This window comes from Xenia sp. Carnegie-2017, unplaced genomic scaffold (assembly GCF_021976095.1).
Source record: "Xenia sp. Carnegie-2017 unplaced genomic scaffold, XeniaSp_v1 HiC_scaffold_19, whole genome shotgun sequence".
Taxonomy (NCBI): domain Eukaryota; kingdom Metazoa; phylum Cnidaria; class Anthozoa; order Malacalcyonacea; family Xeniidae; genus Xenia; species Xenia sp. Carnegie-2017.
This window is the reverse complement of record NW_025813481.1, coordinates 1359109-1369721: the sequence shown is the minus strand read 5'-3', so window position 1 is coordinate 1369721 and position 10613 is coordinate 1359109. Positions and strand designations below refer to the sequence as shown.

Below are 10613 nucleotides of genomic sequence, written 5' to 3'. Positions count from 1 at the left end.
CGTCAGTCAACAACAACAAAAACAGCCCTTCTCAGGACTATACCAACCTGGACGATCTACATTTACAAACATTTATAGTCATTATTGATGATGCTGAGCTATTGTAATTAAATGCCCGACGCACGATCAGGATGTTACAAGGAATGATGTAAGCAATAAAAGTGAAAGCGCTGTGATTAAAGGGATTAAAAGAAATGACAAGTTTCTTTGTCACTTTCAAGGTCAGAATTTAAATGAACATTCCTGAAACGTGTGTAAACATATCTACATTTCTAATAAATCCTTTAAATAGCAACATGTCGCAAGGAGTTTATAACTTCTATCAGTTGCTAGGTTACAGGCTATTAAATTACGTTCAAAACAAGAATAAAAGGAACAGAGAACATAGACGACCATAAAGGGCTTTATAAAAAAATGTAAATTTTCTTGTGTATTCCGCCGGTTGAACAAAAACAGCTACGGTGTGCGCAACTGCATGCAGATATTTTAAAGTTTAAAACGTATTACAACATAGTTTACAATTGAATAACAATCGGAGTGGGCACAAGTAGAATACTTCGAATTTCATTGATGTCCAAATATTTGTAGCGAAGCAAATAAATACGAATCAAGGAGAGGTTATTTGCAGTTCGAAATGACTTCCGCGGCAGCTCCTGAAACTAGCTTCGAGTTGCAAGAACGTTACTTGGACAATGTTGATGGCAATTCAACACGAATTTCGCATGCCGGAGTTCCGAATGAAAAATTCTTCGATGCTGTAGCAAGAGGGGATGTTGACACAGTCGAGAGTAAAATCAAAGACACCAACAATCCAATTGATGTTAACGCCATAAACTCAGATGGCAAAACGGCGCTTCAAATTGCGGCTAAAAAAGGTCACAAAGATGTCATAGAAAAGCTTTTGACAGGAAAAGCTGACTTGAAATATGCTCTTTTACGATGCGTTTATGAGAACGATCTTCAATGCCTAGAAGTGTTGCTGACACATCACGAAAACTCAGACGACCACTTGCTCGCGCCAATTATAAAGGCAGCTCAATTGGGTCACTACAAGATTGTAGAACACTTTATGTCAAAGGACTACCTTATCGATGATCCGGACAAGTGTGAATACAAAAGTGAACGGTGCAAGCTAAATTCGGAGATGCTTCGTTCACGAATTGCCATAAATTGCTTCAGAGGGCTTTCAAGTCCCGTCTATATATGTTTAGGGTAAGTCTGGGTGGTTTAGAGACACGTAGTACTGTTGTGAACTATGGAATGAGAATTTGTTATAAACAAGAATAGATCTGACATATATGGTGTATATAGCGTTATGTATTGTATTAAGTAAAAGCTAAATATACTCTTATGATCGTTTTCTTTCTACTGAACTGACTTTTGTCTATGGCGGCAAGTAGAGACAAATTCGTTACGTTTGTTGAGTACTGATAGTTGTGGTTGGTTGGTAATGTAACTGAAAGAGAAATTCTTCATCACCTACCAACCACAACTATCAAACAACTATTATCACCTAACAAACTTAACGAACTAGTCTCCTCTTCTCGCCATAGACACAAGGCCCTTTCATCTAATTTCAGGCTCGTCAGGATGAAATTGTAGTTTTTGTAAGTTTTCTTCTTTCTGACAATATTTATGTATATAGCGTTTTCTTTATTAAGTTACTTAAAAGACAAGATCAAAGATAACAAAGGCAACACAATAGACCCGCTTTCTCAGGCGTTTGAATTAAATAAGAAGTTACAAAAACGCGCGAGAGATGAGCCTGAACTGAGGAAGGAGTACATGGAATTGTCAAACAAATGCAAGACGTTCACGACGGAACTAAACAGTGCTTGCAGAGACAAAGAGGATCTTATGGCTCTGTTAGATATCGACCAAAAACATTTTGCCCCGATTGATGATGAGAATGATGATGAGAATGTAAAGAAAGAAAGCTGTTCTGAGGTAGTAACTTCATTGAAAAAGGCCATCAACAGTAATGACAAGGAGGTAAGTAAAAAACTGAGCATTCTACACTTGCACATCCACACAAACACAGGAACCATAGATATAGTGCTTGGCAAAAAACTCATAAGTATAAAGTTTCTTTGCATTTTCTCTCGAGTTCAAAGTTCCACCCTCGGCCGCAGTGTATTTTACAACGAAGACAATTTTTTTATTGATATATTTCAGTTTGTAGCCCATCCTCATATTCAAATGTTGGTCAACTTCGTCGTATACTCGGGCCTTCCGAAGAATATCCAAAGAACACGCATTGTTTACCTTCTGCTTCCATTTATCCTCTACATGATTTTCTTCCCTGTCCTTGTGTTACTATACCTCGTCTTTCCTGATTCAAAGATTTCAAAAATGATGTCCACTCCATACATGAAGTTTGTCAGCCATTTTTCGCAGTTCATAATCTTTCTTTTCCTGATTGCTGGCTCCTCGCTGCGAGATAACCACACTCCAACAGTCATAGGTGAATTATGAATCAACTAGAAGTCGTCTCCAGTCTCCAGTATGAAACTCGCGCGTTCATTGTATTCCTTTCTGTCTAGAATATATCATTTTCATAACGGTCATCGGAATGATACTTCAGGAATGTCTTGAAATGCGACGCCATGATCGTATAAGGAATTATTTCTTCAAATGGTGGAACATCATCATGATCACAATGCTGACTTTGTTTGTCATGGCAGGACTAAGTTGGATTGCTGGTTTTGCCATCACGGGGGGTTGGTCAATCAAAGATTACTCCGTTAGGAAATACGCCAAGAACAAAGATGGATATAATTTACTTTTACTGGGAAATAGCTTTTTCTCAGTGGCGACTGTCTTCAGCGTTATTCACTTGATTGATTTTTGTCAGGTAAGACGAAACGGACAAAGTCAAAGTAGCCATTTCTTCGTAGTATTATATTTTTGTTCGGGTATTCTTGTTATTGCAAGTGTTGGAAACTATTCGCACCAGATATTTTCGTGTAAAAGCCTCTCACATAATTGCGCCTTCTAATTCTTCTTTTCGCAGGTCAACTCCGCGTTAGGGCCGCTGCAGTTATCACTTTATCGTATGATTCAAGATGTCGTGAAATTTCTGATATTATTTTCTGCCATTTTCGTCGCATTTGTCATGGGTTTAAGAAACCTTTATTCGTACTACAACAGCATTCAAGACGAGATTATCAAAGAAAACAAAAATCTCAGCGACAGACGAATCATAGAAGATACCAACGAAAAGTTTTCAACGTGCGTAAATGAATCTTAATCCTTTTCAAAAAAACCAATTTTACCTCATTGAATTGCAATTACAATTTCTCATTTTACAGTCTTTTTCAATCGTCAAAACATATGTTTTGGGCGCTCTTCGACAAAATCGAGTTAAGCGACTTTGATACGAAAGACTCGACGTATGAAATCACACAAGAAACTGGCAGATTGCTATTCGCAATGTACTCAATCCTTGCTGTCTTGATAGCACTCAACATGCTCATTGCAATGATGAGTCATTCATACGACTATATCTCGGTAAGGAGCATGCATTAGTTGGACTTAGTACGATAGTTAGAATACTCATTTACGCGCAAGTCTCGCAAGTAAGTAACGGATCCAGGGTATATCATTAAAATTTTATGATCCAAGCTAATTAACATCCTCACATAATGAGTTCCTGTGTGGTGTGGCTCTGTAAATACTTCTGTGTTCACTAGATATTCTAAAACCTACATAGCAAAACCAAAACGCAAACAAACTCAAAGCTCATTCATGCAATCAGCACAAACATGCGCCACTTGGCTTTATAAAACGTCTTATAAATTTCAATAGCTAATAGGTTTACAGGAACCAACTGTCCATGCAGTTGGGATAAATATTTCAGGACTTCAAAGAATTAACTAAGTTTAGCGATGAGCTTTGTCTTTCACAAACATGACAATTTTCACACATCAAGCTCGACCAGATAATAATGCTCAATAAATCTATGAAACGGACACTTTCAAATCCCCAAACCAGAGCAATTCAAAACGAAACTCGAAATGAATGAAGCTAGCGGTATTTAATTATATTTTACTTGCTTAACTCAATGACAAAACTTTGAAAATCAAGACTCTGGGAGATTGTAAAAGAACAATGTTTAATTATAGCAGCATAACACACAGCTATGCTAAATCTATTAAAAACACGCTAACATTTGTTTGCAATAAATTTTCAAAAAATCATCATTATGAAAAATATCAACTATCAAATTCAAAACTGTTTAAAAGTTATTCCTCACAAAACTGACTTTACAAATAAACCGATGATCAACCGATTAGTTTTGAGTTTAAGTGCATTTCAATTTGTACTAAAAAACAAAAAAAATCTTTCAACGTGAAGCTAGAAGCATTCCCTTGCTATAGTATCTCTCAAATGGTGTCACGAAAATTTTGGAATAAATCCTTTCTTAATAGTACAACTGCTTACTACACTTAATCTTGTTAAAGCCAATACGTATCAGTTTTGTCGATGCATCATAAGAGACGCCTCTCGCAATTTTTCATAGCAGAAATTGATGTAATTATTATGTCAACTTCGTGAAGTGGGACTGTTCAATATGGCCGCCTTCCGGCTTCAAATTTAATTAGTGATGCGCGATCCATGTAATATACATATCAATGTATATCATAACACACAGCCATGCTAAATCTATTAAAAATATGCTACCATTTGTTTGCATTAAATTTTCAAAAAATCATCACGATGAAAAATATCAACTCTCACATTCACAACTGTTTACAAGTTATTCTTCACAAAACTGACCTTGCAAATAACAAGATGACCAACCGATTAGCTTTGAGTTTAAGTGCATTTCAATTATAGCAAGACGACGACATCCAGTGGAAGTTCAGTCGAACAAAATTGTGGCTGGAATTCATGGAAAAAGGAAGTACTTTACCAGCTCCGTACAATCTAATACCGAATCCAAAACTTGTGATTGAACTGTTTTTCAAGTTAAAGCAAAGAGTAAGCGCGAAATATTGAAGTATCGTAAAAATATGGAAAACGTAACAATATTTGCTTTATGTAATCTTTAAGCTCAGAGGAGAAGTTGCCGATACCCATTCGACAGATCAAACCAGTAGAGACGAAGCACAAGACAAGGTACGTGTAGCAAGATGCAAATATGCAAGTTCTTGTTCAGATCTTCGTAAACATTTGGTATGCATTCGTAAACTAATACCGAAGATTCTTCATAAAAATGATTGAAGTAAAGCCGTGTAAACATAAGATTCTAACAAATCGTTCGTTGATATTACGGGCTAGAAGAAAAAGGGCTGGATGCGAAATCAAGTTTTCTTTTGGAAATCTTCGCTCTTTGAAAACTATATATTTGCACTGTGCGCATGAGCAGAGTTTTAGCACCATGGTAATGTGAAGGTACCAGCATGCCGGTATCACGGTAAATATGAATGCCGGGGAAAATTTTCATGGGAATAATTCGACATCTTTTTTAGAGAAAAAAGATAATCAAACGACTAATTCGACGATACTTCCTAGCACAAGAAGCTCGGAAAAAACAATGATTGGAAAGAGCTAAGGACATGGAAGAAAGCAAAATCTAAATCATCAAAGAACAACGCATGAAGATGAAACGTCTCGACGTCTTTTAAAATTAATTCACACATATCTATCACACAAAATCCATTACCAACCTACAATTTTATGTAATACAAAATGAAGCATATTCCGAATAAAAAGTTTTTGTTTGACTCAATATTTGTTCGTGTTTGTGAACAGTTATATTTCAAATTTGTAACAAATTCATCATCAGACTATATGTAACAAATTCATTATCAGACTATATGTAACAAATTCATCATCAGACTATATGTAACAAATTTATCATCAGACTATATGTAACAAATTCATCATCAGACTATATGTAACAAATTTGAAATATGAAGATTGAAATAAAAATTGTCTTGTTTCCTTCTCAAATGAGTTAAACATGAACTTTTTATTCGGAGTATGCCTCATTTTGTACTGTTACACAAATCACAAAAATTTTATGTCAAACTTAACATAGTTGTATAGATGTATGGAAGACCTTTTTTATGAAAACTTGAGGGCAATCTGTGTGTGTCACCTGTTAAAGTTATTTTGATAGTGATTGCCTCTGTTGTTGTAGTAGCATCAAAAGAACGATTTGTGTAAAAATTAACGACCCTCTTATATAAATTAGTGAATTAGATTTTTCTTTTCTGAAGTAATAAATTTTATGACAACTCATTGTTCTTTTTTATTCCGCGGAATATTAATTAAGTGCCAAAACGCTTCGTTCAATGAAGTGTTGGTTGTACGGGGAGAAATGAACATTTAAGTCAGTTTCTTAGCTGCTGTTCGCAACAAGTGGTACGAGCATCTAACAAAACGAAATGTTGATTGTAAGAATGTATTACAAACTGAAATATATCAAAGAGATGAAAAGGGAGGTAGAACTTCAAACTCGAGAAGAAATGCGAAATGTTATTGTATGTTTTTGTTAGATAGGTTGTATCTATATGGTGTCTGTGAGACTACATGTGTAGTGTGCTCAGTTTTTTACTTGCCTTTTTGTCATTACTGTCGATTGCTATGCCAATAACCCCGATAGAAGATATGTTAACGGTTAACACTAATCAAGGACGTGGAATGAACGTTAGAAAGCGCAAACGTGTTTGTCCTGCCGATCTTGGACGCTAAAATGAAATATATATGATGCCCCCAACGATGGAACACCAAAATAAAGTAAAAACCGATAAATCTAAACTTTAAAACCACTCTACTCGTAAGAGTTGAAGCACCTTTTACTGCATTGGCTTCTTTCTAAGAGGAGAATCTTTCTATGATCATAATGACATTTTGAAGTTTGACTTCATTTGCAGGTATCGAAATTGTTCCTGCAATTAGATGTTTGTATCTGTATGAAAGAATAAGTTGGCGACTGGTGGGCTTTATTAATTATACATTATCCTGGCGGGTTTTGCTCTTTCTTTGAGATGTCCAAAAGAATACGGAGGTACAGGACTTAGAATATACCAAAAATGTAACGTTTATTTCATTGTGAAAAACAATTGGTGTGATTGATTTAAAACACATCACACGTTCACTTGGGTGGCCAGAAAAAACCTCCGATTTTAGAAACAACCTGCTCTTTTGAGAGCATGATAACGTTATACAACAATACTTTCGTACAGGTACTGACGTTGGCACTAGCACTAGGAGAGTAGCAGCATTTTACATTTTGCCACTGGGTGCTTCCCTTTGAAAACTTAACATATATAACGTTAGCACAGTGAAATGTTACGCGCAGGGAAAGATTTGCAACGTCCTCCATCAAACCATGCATATCAGCTAAAGCGTTGTATTTCTATAACTGTACTATTCTATTCCTCACTTCTATTCTTCAATTCTTCTTTATTATATTGTATTTATTTTCTCTTACTTTTATTTTACTCTTTTAGCTATTTTATTAATAAGCAATTTTTTAATCGACTCCAACAGAATTACTAGCAACAATAGTCATTATTTTATACGATCGCAGCGAGACATAGCTATTCCGAATAGCATACCAAATTTTTAGCCCTTTTTTTCACCGCACGTTTTCTTACAAAATTTAGCGAAGGAGGATCGAACTCGTAAAAATGTTCTTCAAAAATGATACGCAGACATACTAATTTTCATTTTATCCACATCATAGCACAAATTGGTTATTACTGCAAACTAAACTTTGGAATGTCGAATTGATGTTCGTTGATGATGATTGTCCAACTGGTGGTGCTGAGAATGACTTTTGGTGATGATGCTGACTGACGTTTCAACATCTGAATATGGCTACCGCTAAAGATGTCGAAAACGTCTGTCCACATCGACACCGACAGTCTATTACACGACTCCACTATAACCTGGATGATCTACATTTGCAAACTTTAAAATCATTCCTTTCTATAATGGAAATAGCATGATCATCAACATAGTCATTATTAAAGTAAATGACTTGAACCCGGGAGTATCGTTACATGTTTGTAAATGTAGATCGTCCAGGTCGGTATAGTTCTGAGAAAAACTGTTTTTGTTGTTGTTGTTGACTGACGTTTCGACAACCTTAGCGATAGTCATCTTCAGAGTCAAATGAGGAGTAAACGTCAGGTTAGCCGTATTTGTTATCTGGTTCTTACGTCTTATTGTATTGTGCGTAGAGAAAATTTGTGGGTGTTAATTGTGTATTGTTATTGTGAATTAGTGTGAAGTGTAATGTTTTGAGTTGTGGTGTGTGATTTAGTTGTGTTGTTTTTAGTTGTAATGTGTGGGTGTCAATTGTGTATTGTCATTGTGAATTAGTGTGAAGTGTAATGTTTTTTAGTTGATTGTTTGTATTGTGAATAAGTCGTTTGTAAGGTGCCGGTAATTGCTGTGATCTGTTCAAGGGGGTTTGTTCCAAGTTGGTATACCAACTTTCTAATGTAAGCCGTTGTCTATAGTCAGCACTGTAAGTAATGCATTTTGCCGAGTCCCAATCAATGTTGTGCTTTGTGATTCGGTGATGTTCGGCAATGTGATTAGTTTTGTCTTGTTTCTTAGTAGCTCGTTTGTGTTCAATAAGTCTTATGTTTAAGTTCCTGCCAGTTTCCCCAATATAGGAGGCGTGGCAGTCGGAGCAGTTTATTTTGTAAATTGCACCTTGCCGTTCGTTGGGTTGTTCTTTGTCCTTTATGTTCGTTAGTACTTCTAGTAACGTTGTGATTGGTTTATGTGCGACACGTATGTTGTATGGTCGTAAGATACGCGAGATAGTCTCAGACGTACCTTTGTTGTTTTCGTTGAGCAGAGCGTCCGGTGAATCACATATGATTTGTGCACGTCTTGTTAATGTTCTGATTGTGGTGGCTTTGTGTGATGCAGGGTTGTAAAATGATTGGTCAAGTAGTCGGTCAGTGTGGGTTGGTTTGCGATAAACTGTTGTTCGTAGTTTTTGATTGTCCTGTTTTACCAAACAGTCGAGAAAAGGAAGAGTTCCTGCAGTATGTCAGTCAAGTACTTATCTTTACCACTTACAAGCAAATCAAAACACAAGCTACAATCCACTGAAACTTTCATTAAAAAACTGAGCACTATACAAATACCGGACAACAATATACTAGTGTCCTTTGATGCGAAATAACTGTTCACCAGTATTCCACTTGATCTGGCACTTACTTGTACAAAAACCCTCATTACAAACACCACGGACGTACTGCCATTACCCACAGAAGAGATTATGAAGCTACTGGAGCTCTGCCTCACCTCGACTTTCTTCCAGTACAAAGGTACACACTACAAACAGTTACATGAAACAGCATTGGGCTCACCCGTTTCTGTTGTAGTTACTGAAATTGTAATGCAATCTATAGAAGAACCGGCGCTCACGACTTACAAACATGCCCTACATGCAGACGAGATTGATGACTTTCACACTCACATCAACAAACAGAACAGCCACATACAATTTACCAAAGATGTCGAAGAAAACGGAACTCTTCCTTTTCTCGACTATTTGGTAAAACAGGACAATCAAAAACTACGAACAACAGTTTATCGCAAACCAACACACACTGACCGACTACTACACCAATCATCTTACAACCCTACATCACACAAAGCCACCACAATCAGAACATTAACAAAACGTGCACAAATCATATGTGATTCACTGGACGCTCTACACAACGAAAACAACAAAGGCACGTCTGAGACTATCTCGCGTATCTTACGACCATACAACATACGTGTCGCACATAAACCAATCACAACGTTACCGACTGCCACGCCTCTTATATCGGGGAAACTGGCAGGAACTTAAACATAAGACTTACTGAACACAAACGAGCTACAAAGAAACCAGACAAAACTAATCACATTGCCGAACATCACCGAATCACAAAGCACAACATTGACTGGGATTCGGCAAAATGCATTACTTACAGTACTGACTATAGACAACGGCTTACATTAGAAAGTTGGTATACCAACTTGGAACAAACCCCCTTGAACAGATCACAGCAATTACCGACACTTTACAAACGACTTGTTCACAATACAAACAAACGATCAACTAAAAACATTACACTTCACACTAATTCACAATGACACCCACTCATTTCTTGTACACACAATACAATAAGACATAAGAACCAGATAACAAATAAGGCTAACCTGACGTTTACTCCTCATTTGACTCTGAAGATGACTACCGCTAAGGTTGTCGAAACGTCAGTCAACAACAACAAAAACAGCCCTTCTCAGGACTATACCAACCTGGACGATCTACATTTACAAACATTTATAGTCATTATTGATGATGCTGAGCTATTGTAATTAAATGCCCGACGCACGATCAGGATGTTACAAGGAATGATGTAAGCAATAAAAGTGAAAGCGCTGTGATTAAAAGGGATTAAAAAGAAATGACAAGTTTCTTTGTCACTTTCAAGGTCAGAATTTAAATGAACATTCCTGAAACGTGTGTAAACATATCTACATTTCTAATAAATCCTTTAAATAGCAACATGTCGCAAGGAGTTTATAACTTCTATCAGTTGCTAGGTTACAGGCTATTAAATTACGTTCAAAACAAG

The 10613-nt window shown here is 36.5% G+C and overlaps 1 protein-coding gene across 1 annotated transcript; it reads left to right on the top strand.

Moving 5' to 3' along the window:
- The first annotated feature begins 503 nt into the window (after positions 1-503).
- Positions 504-6249, top strand: LOC124439550 (short transient receptor potential channel 4-like). Its single transcript, XM_046989802.1, has 9 exons — positions 504-1212; positions 1662-1992; positions 2176-2464; positions 2544-2854; positions 3014-3231; positions 3312-3510; positions 4840-4983; positions 5056-5121; positions 5475-6249. Exons 1-9 carry the CDS (start codon positions 635-637, stop codon positions 5541-5543), a joined length of 2205 nt encoding a protein of 734 aa, XP_046845758.1. The 5' UTR covers positions 504-634; the 3' UTR covers positions 5544-6249.
- Positions 6250-10613: the final 4364 nt, after the last annotated feature.

Coding starts and splice junctions, on each gene's coding strand:
- LOC124439550 (XM_046989802.1), top strand. CDS start 635: ATGACTTCCGCGGCAGCTCCTGAAACTAGCTTCGAGTTGCAAGAACGT. Junction 2,855..3,013: donor ACTTGATTGATTTTTGTCAG/GTAAGACGAAAC, acceptor TTCTTTTCGCAG/GTCAACTCCGCGTTAGGGCC. Junction 5,122..5,474: donor GAGACGAAGCACAAGACAAG/GTACGTGTAGCA, acceptor CATCTTTTTTAG/AGAAAAAAGATAATCAAACG.